This window comes from Cervus elaphus, chromosome 10, assembly GCF_910594005.1.
Source record: "Cervus elaphus chromosome 10, mCerEla1.1, whole genome shotgun sequence".
NCBI classification, from domain to species: domain Eukaryota; kingdom Metazoa; phylum Chordata; class Mammalia; order Artiodactyla; family Cervidae; genus Cervus; species Cervus elaphus.
In genome coordinates this window covers 15255335-15283163 of record NC_057824.1, presented here as the reverse complement: position 1 = coordinate 15283163, position 27829 = coordinate 15255335, and the positions used below count along the sequence as shown (strand labels likewise).

Genomic DNA, 27829 nt, shown 5'->3' with positions numbered 1-27829 from the left:
CTGTGTCCCTGCCCTCACCTGTGTGTGCCTGCCCTCACCTGTGTCCCTGCCCTCACCTGTGTGCCTGCCCTCACCTGTGTCCCTGCCCTCACCTGTGTGTGCCTGCCCTCAACTGTGTGTGCCTGCCCTCACCTGTGTCCCTGCCCTCACCTGTGTCCCTGCCCTCACCTGTGCGCCTGCCCTCACCTGTGTCCCTGCCCTCACCTGTGTCCCTGCCCTCAACTGTGTCCCTGCCCTCACCTGTGTGTGCCTGCCCTCACCTGTGTCCCTGCCCTCGCCTGTGTCCGTGCCCTCGCCTGTGTGCCTGCCCTCGCCTGTGTGCCTGCCCTCGCCTGTGTGCCTGCCCTCGCCTGTGTGCCTGCCCTCGCCTGTGTCCCTGCCCTCGCCTGTGTCCCTGCCCTCGCCTGTGTGCCTGCCCTCGCCTGTGTGCCTGCCCTCGCCTGTGTGCCTGCCCTCGCCTGTGTGCCTGCCCTCGCCTGTGTGCCTGCCCTCGCCTGTGTCCCTGCCCTCGCCTGTGTCCCTGCCCTCGCCTGTGTGCCTGCCCTCGCCTGTGTGCCTGCCCTCGCCTGTGTCCCTGCCCTCGCCTGTGTGCCTGCCCTCGCCTGTGTGCCTGCCCTCGCCTGTGTGCCTGCCCTCGCCTGTGTGCCTGCCCTCGCCTGTGTGCCTGCCCTCGCCTGTGTCCCTGCCCTCGCCTGTGTCCCTGCCCTCGCCTGTGTGCCTGCCCTCGCCTGTGTCCCTGCCCTCGCCTGTGTGCCTGCCCTCGCCTGTGTCCCTGCCCTCGCCTGTGTCCCTGCCCTCGCCTGTGTCCCTGCCCTCGCCTGTGTCCCTGCCCTCGCCTGTGTCCCTGCCCTCGCCTGTGTGCCTGCCCTCGCCTGTGTGCCTGCCCTCGCCTGTGTCCCTGCCCTCGCCTGTGTCCCTGCCCTCGCCTGTGTGCCTGCCCTCGCCTGTGTCCCTGCCCTCGCCTGTGTGCCTGCCCTCGCCTGTGTCCCTGCCCTCGCCTGTGTCCCTGCCCTCGCCTGTGTGCCTGCCCTCGCCTGTGTCCCTGCCCTCGCCTGTGTGCCTGCCCTCGCCTGTGTCCCTGCCCTCGCCTGTGTGCCTGCCCTCGCCTGTGTGCCTGCCCTCGCCTGTGTCCCTGCCCTCGCCTGTGTCCCTGCCCTCGCCTGTGTGCCTGCCCTCGCCTGTGTCCCTGCCCTCGCCTGTGTGCCTGCCCTCGCCTGTGTCCCTGCCCTCACCTGTGCACCAGCTGGAGGTTCTCCTGCCGCAGCCGGCTGTGCTGCTCCCCGTTGGCAGCTGTGTCCTTTTCCAGTTCTGACACCCGCTTCTCCAGGAAGACAACCTGGGGAGTGAGATGGTGGCTTGAGAACAAGGGGCTGGGAGAGTGGATGCCCCAGGCAGATGGTCCTGGAGGCCACACCCCCAGGCTGGAGAGCCGGGAGCACCAGTGAGGGCGGGGTGCACACTGCACCCTCGGGCCTCAAGGGCGGCCAGGCACTGCTCTGCAGGGGCAGTGTGTGCACAGAAGGGCCAGGGTCAGCCCTGCCCGCCTCAGGGAGCCCGGCACACTCAGCAGGTGGTGAGAGGTGTGATGACCAGGCCACCAAACTGGAGAGCGGGGAGGGCTCGGCAGAGCTGAGACGCTGCAGAGAGCAGGTCCAGGAGAAGTGGACAGGGAGGAGGGGAGGGGGAGGGTGGATGGGGAGCAGGCGGGTGGAGGGGGAGGCTGGCAGATGGGGAGGAGGGTGGACGGGGAAGAGGGTGGACAGGGAGGCAGTTGGACAGGGCGGCAGGTGGACGGGGAAGAGGGTGGACGGGGAGGTGGGGTGAGGAGGGTGGGCAGGGAGGAGGGTGGATGGGAAGGTGGGGGGAGGAGGGTGGACGGGGAGGAGGGTGGACAGGGAGGCGGGTGGACGGGGAGACGGGCGGACGGGGAGGTGGGGGAGGAGGGTGGACAGGGAGGCAGGTGGACGGGGAGACGGGCGGACGGGGAGGTGGGGCAGGAGGGTGGACAGGGAGGCAGGTGGACGGGGAGACGGGCGGACGGGGAGGTGGGGGAGGAGGGTGGACAGGGAGGCAGGTGGACGGGGAGACGGGCGGACGGGGAGGTGGGGGGAGGAGGGTGGACAGGGAGGCAGGTGGACGGGGAGACGGGCGGACGGGGAGGTGGGGGGAGGAGGGTGGGCGGGGAGGTAGTGGGAGGCAGGTGGACGGGGAGGCGGGTGGACGGGGAGGAGGGTGGACGGGGAGGTGGGGGGAGGAGGGTGGATGGGGAGGAGGGCGGATGGGGAGGCGGGCGGACGGGGAGGCGGGCGGACGGGGAGGCGGGTGGACGGGGAGGTGGGCGGACAGGGAGGTGGGCGGATGGGGAGGTGGGGGAAGGAGGGTGGACGGGGAGGTAGTGGGAGGAGGGTGGATGGGGAAGAGGGCGGACGGGGAGGCAGTTGGACAGGGAGGCGGGTGGACAGGGAGGCGGGTGGACAGGGAGGAGGGTGGACGGGGAGGCGGGTGGACGGGGAGGCAGGGCTGTGCCGTTACCCGGCCCCTGCACGTCCCGGAGCCCTGAGCCTCATGACCTCGGCCAGAGAGAGGCGGCCCCTCCCTGAGGAACCTCTCCGGAACAGTGGATTCCACCCACGGCCTGGCCCGGGGCCCTGGCTCCAGGATCACTGCGGCCCACCCAGCACCTCTCCGTGAACAGGTGTCCGTCTCCTGTTCACCTGAGGCTGCCGACCCTGACAGCACCCGCCAGAGACCAGCAGGGCTGCTGGGGTCTGCTCAGCCCCCACGGTACCAGCCCCACCTCCCACCGCGATCTGCACACCTCGCCCACCACACCCGCCGGCCCTGCCACCGGTCCAGGGCCCACCTTGTCGGCGATGTCCTCGTCCACGCCCTCCACGGGGCCTGGGGGAGGGTCCTGCAGGGCGTCCATGGTCAGGGCCCCTGACTGCTGCAGATGCCTGTGGACGAGAGATAACAGGCCCGTCCAGAGGTCCTTCAGCGGGGCGAGGAGAGCAGAGAAGGGAAGCGACCATGGGGCCAGGCCTGTGCGCGTGAGCAAGCCCGGGACTGTGCAGAGGCAGAGCCCCGGGGCAGCGGGCAGGGCTTCACCAAAGGGCCTTCCGGCAGGACACCGCAACCAAGGGCCAGGCAAGCGAGGGCCTCACAGGCCCGGCCTCCTCCTCTGCCAGCTCCTGGGCCGGGTACTTTGTACTTGGGCAATAAAACAGGACGTCACCCCTCTCGGCAATATGAAATAATCTCACGTCCCCTGAGCCAGTGAACCGTGCTCAGGGTCAGGGTCTGGGGGCACCAGGACTTTGGCACCCTCTCTGTCTCTGACTTGCAGGCGCGCCACCAGGGGCAGCCACGGGTCCAGGTGCGGGACTCCAGCGGCCGAACAGGCCCACGGCTGTGACGCACAAGAGACTCAGCGTGGTGTGACCCCGAGGAGGCCGGGCACCCCCACTGTGCTAGGGCACGGGCTCCCGCAGGCGGTCACACAGCTAAGGACAGAGCACGGAGAGCCGGGTCAGTAAAACGCTGTTAAAACGAGTGCTCTATCAAACGTATGAAGGAAGCTCTATATCCTTTTCAGTAATGACCAAGCTTCCACATTCTTTTCAACTTTTTCCAGAAACATTCTCAGGGGAACAAAGAAGGGCATCTTCGTGCCCAGGGGCCTCAAGCCTGACGGTGCCCTGGGGGACGTATTGGCACCGGGCTGTGGACTTCACTGACCCCGCAGGGCCGGGAGGACAGCATCAGCTCCCACTGAGGCGCTCCATGTCCGCGTCCACAGCGGGACCTGAACATGAGCTCCTGGCCCAGAGACTGTCCCGAGGAGGGGCCATGCCTGGGGCCGACACCCGACCCTGACCTCAGACCAGGGGCTGACTCCCGGCTTGGGGGTGTGTGGCTGAGCATGGAGCCATCTCAGTAAGGTCAAGGGTCCTCGCGTGGGAGTGGGAGCTTCTTTATTTAAGCCCGTCCTCACTGAGGAGGCCCAGCAGGAGAAGGGACCCCGTGCCCGATCCACCAAAAGGGGGCAGGTCAGGTTGAGACCTAGACACAACCGGACCCCAGAGCTGCTGTCACCCTGCAGGGTCGCTGGTGCCCAGTCGCAGAGCCACCTGCACGCGGGGACCACAGCCAGGTAGAGAGAAGTGACAGCAGGCGTGCTGAGCTTCCTCAGGAGGCCGGGGGCAGTTATGGTGGCAGCAGATTAAAATTGCACGCATGTGTGTGTGTGCGTGCGCACAGCAAACTACACACACCCGCAGGCCGGGCTTTCTCCCACAAGGGCACCCGTGAGGGAGGGTCAGATTCTCAGAGCAGCAGCCACAGGCCAGCCTCAGGGCCGCGGCCCGGGGCCCAGGCCCCCTGGGCCTGACTCTGGGCTGGGAAGACGGGACTCGGGCGGCACGTCCCGCCAGCTGCAGGTGTTTGGGTGAAAGGTGGGACGGGCATGGCGGTAAGGCCACAGCTCTGGTCAGAGCCTGGTCAGGAGCCAGGAGGACCACTGACACCCAGGGGATGGAGAGGACAAGTGAGGAGCGTGGGCCTGCGGGGTGGCCTCCACCCCTCTGGGCCCTCAGCCCTCAGGGTCATAGGAAAAGGAAAACAAGCAATTCACGGCCTCAGGGACACATGGTGGGAAAACAGGTGGCACCAAAGACAGGATGTTCAAGGACCACACGCTGGAGGAGAGGCCCGGTGGCCAGCACCCGAGGGGCCACAGAGAGGAGGGCAGTAGGGAGGGGGGCGGCCCCGAGCAGGCACACGACTGGGGAACGGGGCCCCCCAACGGGCTGCACCCAACCTGTGAGCTGCCCGAAGGCCATGCGCCAGGCCGGCTGACAGAGGCGCACTGTCCCCAGCACACGTGGGCCAGGGGCCCCGCCGGCTGTCAGCTGGAGGCCTCCAGTAGGAGGCAGTGCTCAGAGAGGGGCACGCGGTTGCGCTGGGCAGAGGCCACCAGCAGGCGCTGTGGGGGCCGGGGGGAGGGCAGGGCGTGGAGGACACTGCAGACCAGCACCCCAGACAGGCCGGCAGTCAGGCAGGAGCCTCCAGACTAGAGCCAGGCCTTCCACTCTGCCAGCAAAATTAACCAGGAAAAAGGTGCAAAGGCCCCCCGAAGAGGCCTGAGCATCAGGGAAGGGGAGCGCTCCTAGGAGCTCCCAGAAGGGAGACGTGGTCACCAAGAGATCCAGAGAGCGCTGGGCCGGACCCTCCGCAGCAGCACTGGGGCTAGCACCTCAAGAGCAGTGCCTTCCAAGCTGCGAAAGGGAAGCCACTTCTGATGTGGAAGTCTGCACCAAGCCAGATCACAGGGGCGAGGCACCCAGCGAGGGCGCAACCGTCTATTTTCTGGGCACCCCTCTTCTCAAGAAGCTACAGGAAGACGTGCTGGACAGAAAACGGAGATTAAAAAGGGAAGAAGGGCCCAGGGGCGAGACAAGCAGCCCGCATGGCACGGGCGCGCAGGGCCAGGGCTCCGGGGGGCGTCCAGGCAGGAGACGACACAAACAAAAATATCAAGGCAATCACTGTCTCTGGGAGAAGCAACAACGCTTCTCGGAAAGGAAATCCAGTAAACACATCGCAAGCTTCCCTGTGGAGAAGGCTGGCCTCGGACACACCTCGCGGGAGGGGAGAGTCCACACACCCTCAGCCCTCAGTGCGGGGGGCCAGGGGCAGCTCCGTGACTGAAGAGGGAAGGGACAGTCCCAATGCATGTTGTTCACAAACTCGTCCACCTCCTCGCCGGGGAGAGATGGCGGGGCTGGAGGGGTGCAGCCCTTGAAGGAGGCAGACCCAGACCTGGGCTGCAGCGTTGGGTGCCTCCCGACCCTGCCCAGCCCTCTGGTGGGAAAGACTCGACCCAACTGGAGGGAGGCAAGGGCTCCCACCACAGACCCCCTGCCACATACCCGGATCCCCGTCTGCCACTGGAGCAAGTCTTTTTACAGCTCACCCTTCAAATCATTTTCAATCCCAAACAATGAGAAGTGACTTTCAAAAGTTTTCTTGCAAAAGCACCGTGAGCAGGGATACGTTTCAGAAAGGGTCCTACCTTGCCACCTTCTTGCTGGACAGCCGCTTCGTTGGACTGCAGAATGGAAACAAACAGGAAAGTGGAGTCAGAGGACAGACAGGGAGGACGAGAGGAAGCAGGAAGTGCCAGCGAGGAAGACGGGGTGGGGGCATCACAGGCATGCACAGCCGCGCCCCCGCCGCGCCATGCAGGAAAGGCTGGCTCAGCAGAAACTCAGGGACACCAGGACAACCTCAGGGCCCCGTGAGGCCCCCGTGCGTCACGTGGTCCTAGCCGGCACAAAAGTCTAAGATGGAGTCACTGCCGGACCGTTAGGGCGGGACCCAGAGGGGGCCACACAGGGTCCGAGCCATCAGCCAGTGGCACATCCACGGTGCTGCGAGGCCACGCTGAGCTCCTGAGGCCCAGCCGCTAGAGGCCCACGTGCACAGGAGGGTCTGCCGTGGATTTTGCTCCAGCGCAGGCACTGTGTACTCTCAGCTCCGGCCGCCCAGAAACCCAGAGAGCATTCCTGTGCCATCCAGGGCAGGCATGCCAGCTCTAGGGCGCCTGCCTCACGGGACGGTCTGCAGTGGCAGAAGGGCTAGCTGATCGCACCTCTCGCCTCTGACATCCTGGGTTCCACTTCCCAGTTTACCTGCTAAACCATCACCAGGCCCTGAGGAGGCACTAGCCACCTCTCAGAGAACAGTGTGGGGCTGGGGAGGGACGTGCCCCCGGCCCAGGCTTCTGACGCTGCGGCAGCACAGGGACCCAAGACAGGGCCTGCTTCCCCGGGCCCAGCTGCATGAGACGTGCTGCGTTGAAACTCAGGCCCTGACAGAGATGTCCAGTGAGTCTGCAAGGTGTGGGCAGGGGCCGAGTGGCTCTCCTCCCTGCCCTCCTCTCCCCCCTGCCAACCCCTGGCCCTGTGGGAACTGGTCACTCTCTATCATACTTCCTATTCAGCTCACTACGTGTCCCGCCTCCTGACTAACGAAGCGTCAGCTCAACACAGACGGCGGTCCAGCTGACTCCTCCCCACTGGGCCCACAGCACCTACACCTCTGGGTAAAGCCGACTCCCCATTGTCACGCAATGAAGTATTTCACGGAGGCACCAGGAACATGGCAAGTACGTGTGTTCTGAGGGTCGGGAGGTAGAAATCACGCCTGATGTCAAACCTGTTGGACACTGGACTGAGTCACCTTTCACAACCACACACCAGATCCGCTCACCCTGAGACAGTTCCATGGACGCCGAGGGCAAGCCTCTCCTGGAGCAGGTATGAGGGGAACTTCCCACCTGACAGCTGTGTCCCAATCATAATGAAGGCTTTGATGGCATGTTAACCCTCTCGTTAGCGCCTTTCTTAGGGAACAGGTGGCTGAAATGGACGTGAGAGCCCCTAGATTTGCTGGCTGGATGCAGCCATGCCCTGGTCTATTCTTTGCCCCACAAAGCCTCACAGAAGCGACTGTGGCTGCCCTGTGGCAGGCCCTCAACGTGGAAAAGACCACCTCCACATCAAGAGACTTCAGAGCGGGAGAACTAAGATGCACGTGTGTCCTCAAGTTCACTCTCAAACACGGAGACGGCAGGGCCCCGCTCGGGAAGTACAAATGACCTCCCCAGCCTGGTGGGGGGCCCGCCAAAGGCATGCATGGAGCACTGCGCTGAACACGAGGGGTAGAGGGGGCCGGCGGGTCTCCGAGCCCCCTTGTCCCCTGAAGCCCCTCACTGGGCACCTCCAGTTCCTCCTCAGTGCTGCCGGGGCTCTGGCTCCCTGCAAAGCTGCCCATCAGCCCCGTCGCTCACTTGACTGGGCTCTGGCTGGACGCAGCTGAGTGTGGCAGGAGGATGTGCACGACGGGCTGTTGTCGAGGGTCCACCAGGCCGGCTGAGGGGCCGACAGCAGGCCCAGGGGACATGGACACGTGGCACCATCAGGATGGTTCACATTCCACATGACTCCCGTCAGTCAAGGCCCCCTCCTCCAGGAAGTCCCCTGGAAGTTCGCAGCACAATAGAGCCGGGTGGTCCCACACCTCCTCTGCGGGGCGGGGCTGTGGGGTGTGCGGCACGAGGGCTCGTCACTCCACGCAACAAGCTAGAGCGCCAGCCTGCCTAACAGACACGTTGACGCACGCCAACTGCCCAAGCTATTTCCTGCAGCTGGAGGCCGTGAGGAGCCAGGGGCTGCCCCCGGGACTCCGACTTGGGGGTAGGCGGCGTCAGGCGGAGAGGGGGCCGGATGAGGAGGGGGATGGCGAGGAGCAGCACATGCACATGGGCGGCAGAGCCCCAGGGCGCCCGGCAGAGTGCCGACCCCAAGAGCTGCTCCCACGTCTGCACCCTTCAGGTTTCCTGATGCTGCTGCTGTGCCGCCACTGAAAACGTCTTTTGGTGAAATGCAAAGAGCACGTCCTCCTAAGAGCAGGCTCTCCTCCATGCACTGGCGGTCCGCAGGCAGGGCAGGGCGGGGGACTGGGTGGTGGCATGCACGTGGGGCAACAGGCCGGGCGAGCGCATGCAGGGCCGGGCGAGGGCGAGGCCGCGGCCCACAGGCCCGCTGGAGGGAGCCCCCGGCACTCGGGCAGCACCTGGCCAGGGCGGTGGGCGCTGCGGGCCGGCAGGGTCTCCCGCGCCCGGGACAGATGGCAGGCCAGGCACCGTGGGTTACCTATTCTTCTCAAGGTCGTTCAGGCGAGCAGAGAGGTCCTCCAGGCGGTTGATCTGCCTGTGGCACTGGCTGCAGTAAAACTCAAAGGCCTCGTCAGTGAGGATGCTGTGCAGCTTGGTGCCGAGTGGGTCGGTGCTGGAGGGGCGAGAGGTGCGTCTTCAGGAGGGGCTGGGCCGGGGCTGGGAGGGGTGCCGGCAGGAGGCCCCTGTGCCGGCGCAGAGGCCCTCGCCCCACCTCTGGGACCGCGACGCTCCCTGTGTGGGGGCCAGAGCCTTCCCGGTCAGGCGCTCAGGACACGGGCGAGCCTGGCAGCTTCCCCGAGAAGCAAGTGTCGCGACACCCGCGTTCTCCGCCCGAAACCTGTCCGTGTGAGAGCGGGGCACGCGGCCAGCGCCTTGCTTCCTGCCCTGTGGCCACGGCAGTGACCGTCTAGGGAGCATGGCAGCCGGGGCTGCGGGAAGGACGTCCCCTAAAACTCAGAATCGTTAACTGCCCCATGAACTAGGCACAGGGGCCTTCAGGGCAGTGGGAAGTGCTGCCACGGCTTGCAGACACGAGGACCCCAGGCTACTCAAAGCGAAAGGCAGACATCAACTGAAGCACAGATGTCACCCTGCAGACAAAGCCGAGGATGCGGCGCACACGGAACCAGTGGAGGCACGTGCACTGCAGGGCCTCGAGCAACGCCAGAGGAGTGTACCCCTCTCGGCACGCCCAAGTCCACGACCTCCACTGTGGGCACGGGCGGAGAATCCCCAGAACCAGGAGCAGGGGGACAGGGGGCTGACGGGGGTGGGCACATCCCTGGCCTAGACGCCGGGTTGGGCGCTTCCTCCACGGCCTCCTGCAGCCCAGAGAGGAAGCAGAGCTGGGAGGAGCCCGCCCATGAGCCCAGGGCTGGCCCGCCAGATGCCACAGCCCGGTGTATTCAAGGCCGAACCTTCCAGTCTGGGGATGCCAGGTCATTATTGGAAATGAATCCCAACAGCCGCCTGTGATGCAGATGCCTCTCTCAGAGGCTGGTCAAAGGACACAAGCACCCAGCTACAAGAGGAACACGGTCTGAGGACACGCGGGAAAACACGGAGAAACAGAAAACTCCGAGCAGGCAAGCAGGCCTCGGAGCTGCTGCAGCCTCATCTGTGGCCAGTCGCAGGAAAAGGAGTCACTGGAAGTTTCTGTTTCTGTTTCCAGTGCAAGTAAAAGTGATGTTTACACTACACTGTAGTCTAAAGCATCATGTCTAAAAAAAATGCAGGGACTTCCTGGACTCCCAGCTCCCACTGCAGGGGCACAGGTTTGATCCCTGGTCGGGGAACTAAGATTCCAAATGCTGTGTGGTGCAGCCAAGAAAATGTACAATGTGCATACCTTAACTGAAAAATACTTTATTGCTAAAAAATGCTCACCATCACCTGAGCCTTTAGGGAGATCCAATCGGTTGACAACAGTCACATCGTAGGTTGCCGATCCCAGACTCCAACCAAAATCATAATCATACCAAAGGTTTGGAATGCTGAGAATTTCCCAAATGTGACACAGAGACCGATGTAAGCACTGCCCTTGGAAGTGTGGCAGGGTTTCCACAAGCCTTCAGTGTGTACAGAACACGAAGGGGCGTGTAGGCCCATCAGCACGGTGAGATGGAGAGCTGAGCAGGACGCCAGCACCCACTCACACAGGACAGGCCACACACACACCACACACATGACACACACACAACACACGTGACACACAGAACATGTCACACACACCACACATCACACATCCCAATGTGACACACACAGGATAGGCCACACGCACACCACACATATCACACAGAGAACACACGTGACACAGAGAACACACGTGACACACACAGAACAGGCCACACACACCACACGTGACATACACCACAAGCGACACACACAACACATGTGACACACAGAACATGTAACATACATCACACACCACACATGCGACACACACAGGACAGGCCACACACGTGACACATGACACACACAACACATGTGACACACAGACCAGGTCACATACATCACACACACCACACATGTGACACACACAGGACAGGCCACACACACCACAGACGTGACACACACACAACACGTGACACACAGAACAGGTCACACACACCACACATGTCACACACACAACACACACGACACACACAGGACAGGCCACACACACAGAGAACACATCACACACACAACACACGTGACACACAGAACAGGTCACACACACACCACACAGTCACACACACTACACACACCACACATGTGACATACAACACACGTGACGCACAGAACAGGTCACACACACACCACACATGTCACACACACCACACACGTGACACACACAACACGCGCAACACACAGAACATGTCACACATACCATACACATCACACACACCACATACGTGACACACACAGGACAGGCCACACACACATACCACACATATCACACACAGACCAGGCCACACACATAGCACCCACATCACACACACCACACATGCGACACACACAGGACAGACCACACACACCACACACAGAACACACGTGACACAGAGAACACACATGACATAGAACAAGCAACACACACCACACACATCACATGCAACACACACAGGACAGGCCACACACACACACCACACACATCACACACACCACACACGTGACACACACAGAACAGGCCACCCACACACCACACACATCACACACACACCACACACCCAACACAAGTGACACACAACAGGCGACACACACATACCACACACATCACACACAGACCAGGCCACACACATAGCACCCACATCACACACAGAACACATGCAACACACACAGAACAGGCAACACACACCACACACATCACACAGAGAACACATGTGACAGACACACACCAGGCAACACACACGCCACCCACACATGCACTCTCTCACACACACAGAACACACATGACACACACACACAGTCTCCCTCAAGCTCACTGAAAATCACAACTCAATTTACAAGCAGCGCTGAGAAAGCCGCACAGCCAAGTGTCCCCTGCCTGTATGCCTGGGGCTCAGCCAAGGCCTCTCAAACGGGGAGAGACTGGACCGCGACGGGACAAGAGGAGCCACAGCCAACATTCACCCCAACAGCAACCCTGAACTCAGGGGCATTGCTCAGCTACATCACAGGGAATGAGACCAGCCTGCCAACAGGAGCCTTTACCTGGGGGTGAGGAAGGCGGGGTCCCTGCAGCCGTGGTCCCCACCACAGAGGGTCTCCGGGGACAGCTCCGTCTCACTGCCCTCGCCATAGTCCTCGAAGTGCTCCTCGCCACCTATAACCGCGACCACAGACTGGCCCTGCAGGTGGGACCTGCGGAGGCAAAGGAGAGTCAGCTGCCACCTCGGGACTGAGCACCCCAGAGCTGTGGATATGACCCAAGCCTCTGGTCGGGGCCCACAGCGACCACACGTGTGAAGGCCTGTTCCCGCAGTCACACTGAGAAAGGTGAACTCAGGTGAGACTGACTTTGCCCACAGACTCCACCTGGCCCAACCAACCAATACCACCACATCCACAACCGGAGCTTCATGGTCTGTGTCCGCCAGTCACAAGATGCCCTGGAGTCTGGGGTTCACTGCACCCTGGCTCCCGGCAGACGCTCCTGGCTGGGGCCGGAACCCCTTCTCACCACAGCCCCCCAACCCCAGAAACTGTGAGCAGGCACTGGAGCTGCCCCTCGGGGGGCCCGGGGGTCACGGAGGCTGTCCATCCTCTGCCCAGGGCCACAGTCATGCACACGCAGCTCGGGCTCCACCTTGACCCAACCTGGGGGCTCAGGATCTCAGCCATCTCTGAAGAGCATCCTGAGTCTGCCTCCCACCCGCTGGCCACCGAAGCCAAGAAGAAGGGGTTCCTCCCGACAGCTGCCTGATCACACAGAGCTGCTTCTGTTTCTCCAGATGAGCTGCTTGAGTGGGCATGCACCCAGACCCGGGACAGGAAGCCGCCCGCATGGCAAAGGGACCCCACGCGGCCGCCATGCGTTGGACCCGGGTGCTCGGGGCAGCGAGCGGCCAGGCGCGTGTCCCCACATCAGAGGGGACGTGCACCTCGTGCTGGGGGCCTGGGGCAGGCCGTGAGCCCGGCACGCGCCACGACGACAGGAGACAGGTGACTTCAACCCAGATGGGCATCCTGCCGCCGATCTGGGTGTGTCACACTGAGGCTCACGTGATGTCAGTGCATCCTGACAGCAAGTCACAGCCCAAGGCCAGAAACTTCCAGAGAAAATCAAAGACCTCATAATGGTTTCAGCACTTCTCCAGCTTTGATTACTTGACCCAAATGGAATTAAACAAACTTACCTGATTACCTTACAAACACTGGTTAGGAAGCTGCACTAAGGCAGTGCCCCAGCCCGGCGTGCTGCATCCTAACCCTTTCTCCCCAGCCCCTGGGGAGTTGCGCAGGCTCCGTCTTCACACATGGGGCTTGGCCCGTGGCCCCAACAGCTGTCCCTCTGGCCCCAGCAGAGCCAAGGGCCCACTGTGCATGCATGACTGCCCCCCAGCAGATGGCCACCCCCACCACGGCAAGCCAAGAAAGACTCCAGTAAATGCAGCAATAAACTGTTTGAAGGTTGGGAAGCCCATACTTCAAGATGCTGGTTCTGTCAAATAAACTGTGGACCCAGCACACGCCCGCCAGCCCAGCGGGTACCCTCCCCAGAGACTAACAAGCCGAGTTGGATCCACATGGATGCGCCAAGGCCGAAGGAGCTGACGCAGCCCTGGAGAGGGGGCTGGAGGCGCACACGCCAAGACCACGCGGTCCTGACCCGCGCAGGGCACACACGGCCGAGTGGGCCGGCCAGCACAGCACACACACTCGGCCACCTCGGGGGCCAGAGAGCAAAGACGAAGCTTCAAACCGAGCCTAAGCCAGTGGACATCCTGATGCCTCTATCTCCTGAGGATGGGAGATGTGACCCGTGCCTCACAGCACACACAGGAGATGCAGAGCTGAGAACAGTGGCAAAACAATAAAGCTTTCAAAGAAAAGTGCAAGTATTGCTGCAGTGATGTGGAGTGAGCAGAGACTGAAACAGCACAGGCAGGCCAACCACAGACATGCCAGAGCCCCAGAGAATGAAAAGGCACCCCAAGCGAGTGGCGGGGGGGACATGCTTCCAGCACACCTGGGGCAGAGGGGACCCCTGAGACACAGCAAGGGCTCCAACCACTGAGGCTGGAGGACCTGGGAGGCCAGGTCCACCCATGCCCGTCTGCACGGGGCAACTGACCCGGAACTGAGGAGCTGCACCCGCTCACTGTCCTGTCTCTTGTGGACCAGCTTGCAGAGCCTGGCTGTCAACAAAGGGGCACCAGCCTGCAGGGGAGTGGGTCTCCACGGGGCAGCGTGCCAGCAAGGCGCCGCCCGTCAGGCTCCTGGGAGACCCAGGTGAGGACCGCCCACTCTGCGCCAGGACAGGGAGAAGCAGACGATGCCAGGAGCTGCCAGGATGGAGCAGCCAGAGTCCGCAGGCAGCAGGCTGGCAGAGAGCCAGCCAACGCTGCCTGAGACCATCCAACCCACAGTAACCCCTACAGCCAAGCCTGGGCCCCAGGCACACCCCAATCGGTGAGGACAAAGCCTGCACAGAAAGACATGACGCTGATGTGCAGCTTTATCCAGGAAACCTACACTGCAAGCTGCCCGGAGCCCGGGGCCCACTGATGGGAAACAAAGGAGCCACACACATTCCCACAGTGCGGCTGCTAACAAGGATAACCCGCCTGGTGCCTCTGGACCAGGTGAAGACGCGCCCCGAAGAGCGCGCCTCTCGATGCGTCACGAGAGCCAAGACCCGTGACGACAAAACCCTGAGTGCCAAGCGAATGCCCTCCCCACGACTGCGCGTGAGCACCCAACGGGCAGCCCACACGGCCTCTCTCGGACCAGGGACTCTGCAGGCTTGTGCTCCGCCGGGACCCACCGAGGGCCCGTGACCCCTGCCAGCGGCCGGGCGGGCAGACGGGAACGCACCTGCCGGGCAGCAGCAGCAGGGCACCGTGCCCAGGCTCCTCCGCAGCGTCCAGGCACTCGGGTGGCACCAGGGTGCCCGTGTCCTCGTCCGTGAAGGTCTCACACTCGCTGTAGGTGCTCTCGGAGCCCATGTACGCACTGTCCGTCACCTCATTGGCCTAGGAGAGACGCCCAGAGTCAGTCCCGGCGGCAGAGGGGCCCGTGGTGGGGAGTGTCCATGAGGAGATGCCCCTCCTGCACTTTCAAGCAGAAACAGTGGCTCACAGCAGACTTCAGTGTGTTTTAAAGTTAGTTGTGAAATAAATGACCCAATCAAAAAATGGGCCAAAGAACTAAACAGACATTTCTCCAAAGAAGACATACAGATGGCTAACAAACACATGAAAAGATGCTCAACATCACTCATTATTAGAGAAATGCAAATCAAAACCACAATGAGGTACCATTACTCGCCAGTCAGGATGGCTGCTATCCAAAAGTCTACAAGCAATAAATGCTGGAGAGGGTGTGGAGAAAAGGGAACCCTCTTACACTGTTGGTGGGAATGCAAACTAGTACAGCCGCTATGGAAAACAGTGTGGAGATTTCTTAAAAAACTGGAAATAGAACTGCCATATGACCCAGCAATCCCACTTCTGGGCATACACACTGAGGAAACCAGATCTGAAAGAGACACGTGCACCCCAATGTTCATCGCAGCACTGTTTATAATAGCCAGGACATGGAAGCAACCTAGATGCCCATCAGCAGATGAATGGATAAGGAAGCTGTGGTACATATACACCGTGGAATATTACTCAGCCGTTAAAAAGAATTCATTTGAATCAGTCCTAATGAGATGGATGAAACTGGAGCCCCTTATACAGAGTGAAGTAAGCCAGAAAGATAAAGAACATTACAGCATACTAACACATATATATGGAATTTAGAAAGATGGTAACAATAACCCTATATGCAAAACAGAAAAAGAGACACAGAAATACAGAACAGACTTTTGAACTCTGTGGGAGAATGTGAGGGTGGGATATCTCAAAAGAACAGCATGTATACTATTTATGGTGAAACAGATCACCAGCCCAGGTGGGATGCATGAGACAAGTGCTCAGGCCCGGTGCACTGGGAAGACCCAGAGGAATCGGGTGGAGAGGGAGGTGGGAGGGGGGATCGGGATGGGGAATACGTGTAAATCTATGGCTGATTCATATCAATGTATGACAAAAAAAATAAATAAAAAAAAAAATAATAAAGTTAGTTGTGTACATAAATATGCCTCAAGCAGACACAAGTGCCCCAGCGCCCCAGGGTACACACTGGGAGAGCCGGCCCTTTGTGGCCCCCAGCAATGGAATGACCCGCCCCATGAACTGACGTCCAACAGTCTAAGGACATGACTTTTTCAATTTAAAAGCCCCACCAATGACTACTACCTACGTGCAGACTACTGCTCTGAAATTCAATTACGTGGTCTAACCTCAAAATCTGAATTCATCAACTGTCGGATCGATTACATTCACCGGTTAAGTGGCTACTTTCCCACTAAACACACCTGTGTTTTCACTCTTGTGGACCCAGCACCAAGTAGGTACCTGCAGACTGTCCAAATGAACTTACAGCCAGTACACAGGTTGCCTTCACTTCGTAACCTCAGCTTTAATTGAGGGGCAACTGCCCTGGTTAGCAAAGCAGCCAAGCTTTCACGCTGGTTAACGATGGACAAATGAGTGAGATTTCAGAGGCTGGAGAGGCTGCACTTTGTCCTTGGGCTCTGCCACGAGATTTGGGGGCGGGTGGGCAGAGGGCCCCGCATGGCTGCCCCCACACCTGTGCCCAGTGGAGACCAGGTCCCGCCCCGTCTGCCGTCCACTGGTCGTGTGACCAGCCCACCAGCCGGGTAGCTGGTGAGTGTCCAAGTGGCGCCGCCTCGAGGGGAGAACCGGGGCTGGATGCGGCTCTCCCGAGGTCGCCACCTCTCAGAACATGGCCGTCACATGGGCAGGTGTGGGACAGCCTGAAAGGGGGGCCCCGTGCCAGCTGGTGTGGGGCAGCATGACAGGGAAGGCCTGAGGTCCCCACTGCAGGCCTTCCTCGACGCTCCTGTTCCAAGGAAAACCCCATACTTCTCCAAGTCGCAGGCGACTATGTAATCCACAAAGAGTGCTCACTTCAAAACCGAAACCAGGGACTCCCTTCAAGAGGCCCCCACTGTGCTTCTCAGGACCACTGAGTGGCTGGCTCCAGGCTGAGCCTGCAGGCAGGCACCACAGTGTCAAGGCTGGACCCCCCCCGCCCGGGTCCGAGGGACAGCTGCCCGGGGCCCTCCTTCCCCCTACTTGCCCTCGACCGGAAGCAGGTGGGCCCACACACCTGCGACACGGGCTTCCCGCAGGGACAGAGTGTGACTTGAGGCCAGCACCCCCAGCAGAGGCTCCTCTGGGCAGCGGGGCGCCAGTCCTGGCGGGCAGCTGGGTACACAGAAGCCCTGGCCCACTCGGCGCCAGGGTGGGCCTGGTGCGCAGGCCTGCTGACCTCCCCCGCGGTCGTAGCTGCAGCCCAAGTGAGCCTCCTGGAGCTCGCAGGATGGAAGTCACCCCGCTCCCCCGCCAGCAGGAAGACGAGGCAGACGCTAATCCCAGCGCTCAGAAGAGACAGAGAGGAGCACTCGCCCACCTTCCACGCTCCTTCCCACAGCAGGACCGGCCCCCAGGGCCCAGAGCGACCCACGGGAGAGGAGGCCCTGAGGCTCCCAGAGGACCCCGGGCGAAGTCTGAAGGGGGCTGAGGGGGCCAGGAGGACAGGGCCGCTCGTCTCCCCCTGGAGTCAGGCTGCCCCGAATAAGCCTCACAAGCCGGATGTTTTCCAGAGAGGGCTGGTGAAGCTGCCCTCCAGGAGGCAGCAGCTGTGTGGAGCGGCCCTGCCCCCGCAGCCCTGGTGCCACCAGCCCACCTCGCACCGCCAGCAAAGAAACGACGGTAAACTGTGATCAGGATGAGTTCAAGGAAATCAGTGTGCCTGAGAACGCTTGGCTGTTTCCTCAACAGGTAACAAGCGCGGTGGACAGGGAGCTCGCCCGCACCGCTCTTAGCGAGGAGCTCCGGGGCGGCCAGGCCTGCCCGAGGCCCCGCCGTCCGGCCATGGTCCCTCTGAGGGGAAACGGCGGCTGGGCCGAGCGTGGCCGGGGCCCTGCCTTCTCTTACCCTCAGATGCCCGCCCAGCCGGCTGGCTCCACACAGCAGCTCCCGGAAGGGCGCGTGTGCAGACGGCCTTCCCACGGAACTGGGTGCCGGCCCTCCGTCCAGCCAGCGGTCAGCTCCAGTGGCCTCCTACCGGCCGGGGGTGCAGAGGTTCTGTCTGTCCACCTGAAGGTCCATCACAGCCTCAGCAGTCGTTTAACCCGCTCCCAGACGCGCTCCATTAAACCTGCTACACTGGCTGGCAAGGGGGCAAAGTTCAGGAAACGCTTGCTGGGCTTTTAACAAACATTGCTCAAAACAGAGAAACTTTTGTTCTTGCTCTTCTAGCCCTTCTGATAAGAGTTTGCACAAAAAGCCCATTTCCCCATCTTCTTATAAGACTGGGAGTGGGAGGAGGAAGGAGCCAGAGAAGGCACAACAGAGCTCACTCCTATCCTCCCTTTCTCCTGCCTCCTGCGGCCCCTCCTGTGGCGGGGTCCTCCACCTCCGCCAGCTGCTCTCTGCCTCAAGGGCTCGGATTCACACCCAGACCTCAGTTACAACCTGCACTTACCCCACCCCGCTCCTTCTTAGAAACTCCACATCAGAAACTTTCTTCTAGGGAATTCTCTGGGGGCACTTTGACTGTCAAGGACGCAGTTTCAAATCTTGGTGGGGAACTATTAATAAGATCCTGCAAGCCACATGGTGAGGCAAAAAACAAAAACAAAAAAACACCTTTCTCCTGGGAGCTCTGCTACAAGCTGGGGCCACAGGGGCGCTTGGGGAAACGCTGGAAGCCATGGACCCCCGTCACTGGCAGGAAAGGACCTGGGAGGAGCCCTCGATGTTATACACAGGGCACCCCTGACCAGCACTGCTGGACCCCACCAGAAAATGAACACAAGGCAGGGGGTCTCCAATTGTGGTACTGGATGTAATACACATCATCTTCACTCATATTCTTACAGGACATATTAGGTTTACACGATTCAAAAGTTTAGAGGAAAAAAAAAAAAAAACCCAGCTCTCCACAAGTCTCTGTATAGCACCTAGTTCCACTCCTCTCAAAATCACATCTAAAACCTTAAAGAGCGAAAAACACATGGAGGAACCTTTAAGGCCCAAAGCTGTGGATTCAACCAAGTCCATGAAATCATTAAAGAGCAAAACTATGGAGACGGTACAAATTCAGAGGTCTCCGGAGCTGGTGGGAGGAAGGGACGAACCTGGGGGGCAGAGAGGATTTTTAAAGCAGTGAAAGGACAACCATTAACACCTACAGATCCTGCACTGGGGAGAAGAGCCCTGATGGAAGCCTGCACTTCGCTGGTAACAATGTATCCAGACTGGTTCCCTGTGCAACCAGTGGGAGATGTTCAGGCAGGGACACTGTGTGGGGGGGCGGGAGGGTGAGCGGGAACTCCCTGCACCATCTGGTCCCTCTTCTGCAAACCTAAAACTGCTAGAAAACAACAACAACTTAAAATAGGCCCTCCTTGTTGAAAACAAATTGTGCTCTACACACCTGAGCAGCACTCCTTTGCAAGTTGTCAGGTTCCCACCCCACCTTCTGAAGGGGACAAGCCCAAGGCGGGGCTGGCACGCCCACGAGTCGAGCGGCACCTAGGAGGCAGGGTGGCACCTGTGGGCTGCAAGGGGTCCACCCTGCAGAGAAGGGGGCCGGGGCCGGACAGCACTCCAAGCCTGCGGCATCAGGCTCTAGGAGGCAGCCCCAGTGCTGATGCCTTTCACTATTTGGATCACAGAAGTCACTCTAGTTCCCTGGGGCATGATTTTCATAAACCAGAGGCTTAAAGCAACAGGAGTGTATTCTCCCGTAGATCTGGAGGCAGAAGTTGGAAGTGAAGGTGTCAGCAGGGCTGAATCCAGCTCCTGGGGGCTTGGGGACCGCTTGGGGACTTCCTAGCTGGAGGCCATGTTCCTCCAGCTCTGTCCCATCTTCATACTGCCTTCTTCCAGTGTGTCCTCTCCCTTTCTCTTCCAAGGACACTGGTCACTGGAGTCAGGGCCCACCCTACCCAGCATAATGAGCTCTGCAAAGAACTCTTCTCCAAATACGGTCACTTTCACGGCTTCCGGTGGACTTTTGAGGGCTACGATTCAACCCATGATGCCCATGTACACATAAAATACTAAGAATCAACAGAACACTCTGAGATTCTGGAGAAGAACAGAATGGAAGATACTGATGGCAAAGCATGCTCTGGGGTGTCAGTGGGCAGGAGAGGTCAGCTGCTGGCCAACCAGGTAAGCGAGGAGACCAGGGTTCCCTGGACGCTCAAAGACAAGCAGCCTCTCTGGGCCCGAGCTGCTCTGCTGGGAGGCTCCAGGTGTGTCAGTCTTCCACAGCCTTCCCCGACTCACCACCCCAGGGTCCAGGGCTGAGGGTGGGCTGGACAGCTGACGTGTCTGGGCCTGCACGCCCTCCCTGCCTGACCAGGCCGCTCCTCACAGCCAGCACTCGTGCCCGCGGGCACCTGGTCCCCACGCAGCAGGAGTGGCCCGGCGCCCCCGGTCACACCCAGAACGAAGGCACCAGCCCCTACTGAGTGGGGACGCACGGCGGGCGGTTCCTGTCCTCAGGGGCTCAGGCCCAGCTGGGGCTCTGGGACAGAGCTGTGAGGGGGGAACAGCTGCGGGTGGCCTGGAAGCCCGTGTTGGCAGAAGTGAACCTGTGCCATTGAGGGCCGGTTTCTCAGAGCAGGGAAATAGACTCCGTGGAAGGCAGGGGTCCTGTGGGCCATCAGCACTCCGAAGGGCTCTCATTTCCCAAGGAGCCAGCGCCCAGAGGGTAAGGGCATGGCCTCAGGCCCACCGTCTCCCCACACCCTGCCCCGGGCAACAGCAGGCTGAGGGGCTGCCACAGCTGTGTTTTTTAAAAAGGAAATTCCTCGGGAATTCCCTAGTGGTCCAGTGGTTAAGACTCCAGGCTTCCGATGCAGGGGGCATGGGTTCGACCCCTGGTAGGGGAACGAAGGTTTCCACACGCCTTGTGGCCAAAACAGAAAAAAACTCCAGATGGAGCCACCGGGGCCCGCCCCCCGCTGCCCGCCACCACCCCGGTGATGAAGCGGTCTGGGCCTCCTCTGTGGCTCCACTCACATGCCCTCCCCGCGGCGCGCACGTGCTCAGCTGCCCGCTCGTGTCCAACCCCGTGCCCCCACGGAGTACAGCCAGGCAGGCTCTCCTGCCCATGGGACTCTCCAGGCAAGAATACTGGAGTGGGCTGTCATTTCCTTCTCCAGGGGATCTTTCTGACCCAGGAGTGAAACCCGAGTCTCCTACTAATTAGACACAGCTAATCCTGCATTCCCCTGGAGAAGGAAATGGCAGCCCACTCCAGTATTCTTGCCTGGAAAATCCCATGGACTGAGGATCCTGGTAGGCTACAGTCCATGGGGTCGCAAAGAGTCGGACACAACTGAGCGACTTCACTTCACTTTTAATCCTGTATTTGGAGAAGGCAACGGCACCCCACTCCAGTACTCTTGCCTGGAAACTCCCATGGATGGAGGAGCCCGGTAGGCTGCAGTCCATGGGGTCGCACAGAGTCGGACACGATTGAGCAACTTCACTTTCACTTTTCATTTTCACACATTGGAGAAGGAAATGGCAGCCCACTCCAGTGTGCTTGCCTGGAGAATCCCAGGGACGGGGGAGCCTGGTGGGCTGCCATTTATGGGGTCGCATAGAGTCAGACACGACTGAAGCGACTTAGCAGCAGCAGCAGCAGCAATCCTGCATTGGCAGGTAGATTCTTTCCCACTCAGCCATCTGGGACGCCCTCTTGGGGGCAGGGGCTGAGGGCAGCAAGGTGTAAGTCAAGTGTCCCCAGGCCCATTTTCTGGGTCTAGGGACATTTTTGATAAAACAAGACCCTCACCACACACTCCAGTGGCCTGGCAGAAGGGCCCAGCAACGACACAGGAGAGCCTGCCCGCTGCTGACCCCAGGCCCCAGGGGCCCTCCTGCCATCAGCCTCGGGTGCAAAACATGGAGAGCAGACGCCTGCCGACCACCAGGCAGTCACAGTGCCCCCTGCCTGCCCTGCACGGTGCTCCCTAGGGGCCAGCGAGTGACGCAGGGTTTAGGGTGCACGAGGAAGGGGGGTGTGTCCGTCAGACTCCCTCTCGGCTCTCCCAGGAAAACCACTTGCCTCAAAGGTCACGAAGTCGTCGAACTCCTCGGGGCAGGCAGGCAGCTCCTCGTCAGGGGCAGGTGTGACGCCGCACAGCGGGCCATCGGGATCTGCGGGAGAGAGGAGACGGCTCAGCGGCGGCTCTGGGCACCCCGGTGGTGTCACAGGGACGGGCACGGGAGAGAGGAGACGGCTCAGCGGCGGCTCTGGGCACCCCAGCGGTGTCACAGGGACGGGCACGGGAGAGAGGAGATGGCTCAGCGGTGGCCCCAGGCCTCCCCGTTATCACAGGGAAGGGGAGAGAGTAGACAGCTCAGCGGCGGCCCCAGGCACCCCAGCGGTGTCACAGGGACGGGCACGGGAGAGAGGAGACGGCTCAGCGGCGGCCCTGGGCACCCTGGTGGTGTCACAGGAAAGGGCACACGGGGCGGGCACGGGTGGGGCCAGCGTGGCCATGGGAGGCACAGGTGGGAAACCACAGGCAGTGTGGCCCCGGGAACCTCGGCTCCGTGCCAGCCCTGGTGGAGGGGCGGCCCGGATGGTGAAAGGGTCCTTCCTCACAGAGCTGCTGGCTATGAGGAGAAGGTGGAGGACACAGAGCTCTGTGGTGCTCTCCAGCCCGAGAAGGCACGAGGTGCCAGGCTCCCTTTTCATTAGTTCATTTATTTACTTATTTTAGTTGCACCATGTGGCTTTGGGAGTTCAGGTCCCCGATCACGGAGTGAACCTGGGCCCTCGGCAGCGAGAGTACAGGGTCCTACCCGCGGGACCACCAGGGAAGCCCCAGATGCCGTATTTTCAAGAACCTGTCCTGTGAGGGTCGGGTCGGGAGATAACGTCTGTCCAGCCATGCCAGACTTGCACGGCTTTCATTTCCCCCCCTTTTTTACTTTATCTTCTACAACGTTTTTTTTTTTTCCCAACATGTTTTATTTTATAATGACTCTCGAGGAAACTCCATCACGTCATGCTGGGTTACACTGATGTGAGCAGAGACCCCGCTTCTCAGACAGGACCCCACAGCAGCAACCCTCCCGAAGGAAACGCCCTGCCCCCCGCCCCCAGCCTCTGAGCAGCCCGAGCCCGATCCAAGGAGCAGGAACGACGCCCTTGTTTCCGCAGCCACCCTGCAGAGACACCCTGATGCCACAACAAGCATCCACCTGGTCTTCGTCCCCGGCACCGAGCCGCAAGGACCCAGGGTTCCCTGAGTGGAGGGTGAGAGGAGCTTCTTTTGTGCATAACAAGCCCCTTTCAGCCTCACCTGGGTTCACACCAGTCAGGTGACCTACACCCCACCCCTGACCTCTGACCTCCTGGAACAGGGAGGGAGTGGAGACACTGGTAATCTCCCAAGGTCAGGGGTTAAGCAGTCCCACCATGGAACGGAGCCTCCACTCACACCCCGGATGGAGGGGGTCTGGGAGTTCGGGCTGGGAGCACCCGCAGGATCCAGGAGAGGGGCACCGCCCAGATGCCCCCACGTCATGCCCTGCCCTGCGGACCCGGCTCACAGATCAACAGGGAACGGGCAGCAAAGCGCCTGCCGGGGCCCTGAGCCATTCCAGCAAGCATCAGGCCCAGGAGGGCCTGTGGGGACTCAGGCCTGCAGTCAGGCCAGGCGGAAGGCGGGGTCGCCGGCACCCGCAGGGGCCTGTGCTCGCTCTGGGCGGCGGCTATCGGATGCCCAGGTGGTGTCCATAGTGCCCGGAGAGCTGCTCCTGAGGAAAACCCACACCAGGGCGTCCGAGCCGTGAGCAAACACAGATGCCAGCAGTAACCATCTGCACACGCCAGGCCCCTGCTGAGTGTGTGTCACGTGACCCAGATGCCCCTGAGGCCAACTGCACCAGCCAGCCCCCCGACGTGCCTGGGAAAGGACGCTGGGACAGCAGCACCAGCCTCCTGGGTCAGAGGATGCTCTTCTTCGGCATCTGGACCTAGGTCATCTGCCCCCAGCCAGGCTCTGAGGTCCAGGGCCTGGGCTCGTGGGACCGCCTGAGGAGGGGCCCCTGGCACAGAGCAGCGGCAAGACGACGGTGAGAAGGTTTCGGTGAACCAGGGAGGGAGAGGACCACCTCCCAGCGCAAAGCTGGGAAAGGCGTGGCTGACACTGCCTGTCTTCCCACTTTCAAACGTGAAGTCTTGCTTGCACTTCCAAAATCCAGAGGATCTAAAACTTTCAGAACGCGGCCAGTCATGGAGCCACGGTGGACGTGGACTCGGATTCCAGAGATAGGCGCTGCCCCCGAGGTGGAGGGGACGTGAACGCAGTGGGAGTTTCTACAAGCTGGATGGGAACTCAGTATGGTTCTTACATCAGTTTTCTCTATAGAGCTCAAACAACTCTCCATCAGAGCCTGGCAGGGGGACGAGCTGGAGCAGTGGCCCATTTGGAACACCCTCCTCAATCTCGTTCTATTCCTGAAATGAGGCCTATGGCGAGGACAGCAAACTCCTGTGCTTTTCTGCAAAACTGGGTCAGTACGCAGAGTCAGCGCTCCGTGCCGGACACAGGCTGCACGTCTGACACACGCGCCCACGGCCACGGCGGCCCTGGCAGGCGCGCCGGCAGGATGGCCTGGGGTGAACTCGGGCGGAACGCAGGCCGGGCGAGCACACTCCCCGTCTCCCTGTGAGTTAACAATTTCAAAAGCGTCTCTGACCTGCTTTTATTCTATTTTTATTTTCACTCTCCATTCCATACAAAAGCTAAATGATGACATCAGATTACCAAAGAAACAAGGAAAAGCAGGGGGCATTCCTTGGCAGGCCAATGGATTCTCCACGGTTCTACTGCCAGGACCGAAGTTCAGCCCCTGCTCGGGGAACTGAGACCCCACAAGCCACTCAGCCAACAAATAAAAAAGAGCAGGACCCACAGCCCGAGGTGCCCAGCAGGCCCCCACAGGCAGGGACAGCGGCCCCCCCAGCGCGGCCCACGCAGGCCTGGCCCCAGCCTGCTCTGGGAGCTGAGGCACTGGCGGCTCCCACACCCCCTGAACAGCTGGGACCACTCTGGCCGCTCCCGCCCGGCCACGGGTCTTCCAGGAGCACATTCAGACTCCTGAGGTCCAGGGCGGGGGCCTCCCAGGTCACAAGCCCCAGGAATTCCTACAGCAGAAATCGCTCCCTTTCTTGTCACCCACGGACCATCAGAGCAGAGCAACAGAAGCGTGGGCAGGGCTCAGAGAGAGCCCCAGAGCCACACAGAGGGCCCTGGCACCATCGCTTGCTGGCCACTGCTCGGGGCTCCTCCCCGCCCACGCAGCGGAAGCCCCAGCTGGAAGGCATGGAGATGCCAAGCTCCTCCCAGCCCCTTTGACCCTTGGCCCGGGGACCCACGAGGCATCACCCCTGCCGGTAAATTACAGGATGCGACCTGCCCACAGGTAGGGCTGGTGCCCGGCAGTCAGTGGCTGCTCCTTGGCCACCCACAGTGGGCCCGAGGAGTGGACTGACCTCTCACCCGCGACTGGGAGATGAACCGGCCCACAGGCTGACAGCGGCCAGTGGGTGCTCCGCACGGCCGTGTCTCTCTAGTCTCCCGAGTTCCAGGATGTTTGCTGACCACGCACTCAGGGACTCCTGTGCCCACAGGGCAGCGTGGCGCTGGTCTCCGGTCACCTGAGTGCTCAGCTCTTTAATTGCTGCGACTACCTACACACTGGGCCCCGCTGGCTGAGCACGGCTCCAGAAGCACACTTCCCTTACTGCACACCTTGTTTTTCCTGGTACGAGTGACCATTTTCTGGTGTCCCGGGCTTGACCCCATGCTCCCACCACCTTCCACCCCCAGACCCTCAGACAGAGCTGCAAAGGCTTCTCCAGTGACCCACCAGTCCTGAGGCCGACTCCCGTCACCTTCAACTTACAGCCAATATGTCCCATGGGAGTGAAGGCAAAAAGAAACACCAACAGGACCATCGCCCCCCAGGACCCGTGTCCTCCCCACTGATCCCAGGACCCCAGGGACCAAGGCCAGGCAGCCCAACCGGCGGCTGCAGCCCTGTACAGACACCCTCTGAACCCACGTGGAGGGCTCCAATGAGGGGCACGCATGAATCTGGGCACACAGCACAGGTCGCAGAGCCCTGACAACACATCCACACACAGACTTGGACCTGACGTCACTAGGAGGTTCATTTATCAGGGCCCCACACTGCAGAGAGACTGCTGTCCCCCACTAGCAGGTCGGGCACAGGAGACAGACTGCTGTCCACCACCAGCAGGGCGGGCACGGGAGACAGACTGCTGTCTGTCACCTGCAGGGTGGGCACGGGAGACAGACTGCTGTCCATCACCTGCAGGGCGGGCACGGGAGACAGACTGCTGTCCATCACCTGCAGGGTGGGCACTAGAGACAGACTGCTGTCCACCACCAGCAGGGCGGGCACGGGAGACAGACTGCTGTCCATCACCTGCAGGGCGGGCACGGGAGACAGACTGCTGTCCACCACCAGCAGGGCGGGCACTGGAGACAGACTGCTGTCCATCACCTGCAGGGCGGGCACTGGAGACAGACTGCTGTCCATCACCTGCAGGGTGGGCACTGGAGACAGACTGCTGTCCACCACCAGCAGGGCGGGCACTGGAGACAGACTGCTGTCCATCACCTGCAGGGCGGGCACTAGAGACAGACTGCTGTCCACCACCTGCAGGGCGGGCACTAGAGACAGACTGCTGTCCACCACCAGCAGGGCGGGCACTGGAGACAGACTGCTGTCCATCACCTGCAGGGCGGGCACTGGAGACAGACTGCTGTCCACCACCTGCAGGGCGGGCACTAGAGACAGACTGCTGTCCACCACCTGCAGGGCGGGCACTAGAGACAGACTGCTGTCCACCACCAGCAGGGCAGGCACGGGAGACAGACTGCTGTCCACCACCAGCAGGGTGGGCACAGGAGACAGACGGCTGTCCATCACCTGCAGGGTGGGCATGGGAGACAGACTGCTGTCCATCACCTGCAGGGCGGGCACTGGAGACAGACTGCTGTCCCCCGCCGGGGGTGGGCAGGTAGAGCACACAGGCACGCAAGTGAGCACAGCTCACCCAGGGGAGGCCGGACATGCAGCAGCACCCGTGGGTCGCGAGCCTTACAGGTGTGTGAACCCGACACTGGAGCACAGCTGACGGTGTATTTATGAGGAGCCCACAGCGGCCAGGCTGATGTGTGCTGATGGAGACCAGCTGAGGAGGCGAGGAGGGAGGGCAGGGTCTCGGCAGGCTGGCAGAGAGATGTCCGGGGGCGGGGAAAGCTCTGGGCAGGGGTCTGCACCCCCCGCGCAAGAATGCCACCATTCACAGAAGGGCTCACTGAAGATCTGTGCACTTCACTAAAGGAGAACTTGTTCCCAAAAGGAGACTGCAAACCACTACCAAACTCTGGGTAATGACACACACAGGACACAGTGACTGGGGGAGTGCGTGGTGGTGAACCAACCTAAAATCCATCCCATTGAAACAAAGAGATGGACAGGTGGACATGTGAGGCGGCCTGCGGACTGCAGAGAGCAAATACATGGGGGGGTGTTCACTGTGGGTCTGGCAATGTTTTTGTATGTTTGAAGGTTTCCATAAAGACTTCGAGGGGCAGCAGACGCATGTCCAACATCAGGGATGAGTAGCTGAGCCAGGGAACCCTGGAGGGCGGGGCATGAGGGGCAGAGACGGGGTTGGTGGGGGGAGGCCTGAAGCTCAGCAGGGGAGCTGGGGCTGGGGATCGCTAACAGGGAGGTG

At 61.1% G+C, this 27829-nt stretch overlaps 2 protein-coding genes across 3 annotated transcripts in view; both read right to left on the bottom strand.

Moving 5' to 3' along the window:
- The window catches only part of RAB11FIP3 (RAB11 family interacting protein 3), a 60778-nt gene that overhangs the window by 6978 nt on the left and 25971 nt on the right, over positions 1–27829 (bottom strand). Inside the window, exons 3-9 of one of the 2 annotated variants that reach the window (XM_043915726.1) lie at positions 22106–22197; positions 14756–14913; positions 11930–12079; positions 8718–8852; positions 6074–6109; positions 2864–2957; positions 1233–1336 (exon numbers count right to left, since the gene is read on the bottom strand). In XM_043915726.1, coding sequence (XP_043771661.1) covers positions 1233–1336; positions 2864–2957; positions 6074–6109; positions 8718–8852; positions 11930–12079; positions 14756–14913; positions 22106–22197 — 769 coding nt within the window. The remainder of the gene's footprint in view (positions 1–1232; positions 1337–2863; positions 2958–6073; positions 6110–8717; positions 8853–11929; positions 12080–14755; positions 14914–22105; positions 22198–27829) is intronic. The other variant, XM_043915727.1, reaches the window with a different exon arrangement.
- On the bottom strand, positions 23201–27823 carry LOC122702196 (flocculation protein FLO11-like). The gene is made up of 2 exons (XM_043915728.1): positions 27016–27823; positions 23201–26820 (listed from the first exon to the last, which is right to left on the bottom strand). Exons 1-2 carry the CDS (start codon positions 27049–27051, stop codon positions 26230–26232), a joined length of 627 nt encoding a protein of 208 aa, XP_043771663.1. The 5' UTR covers positions 27052–27823; the 3' UTR covers positions 23201–26229.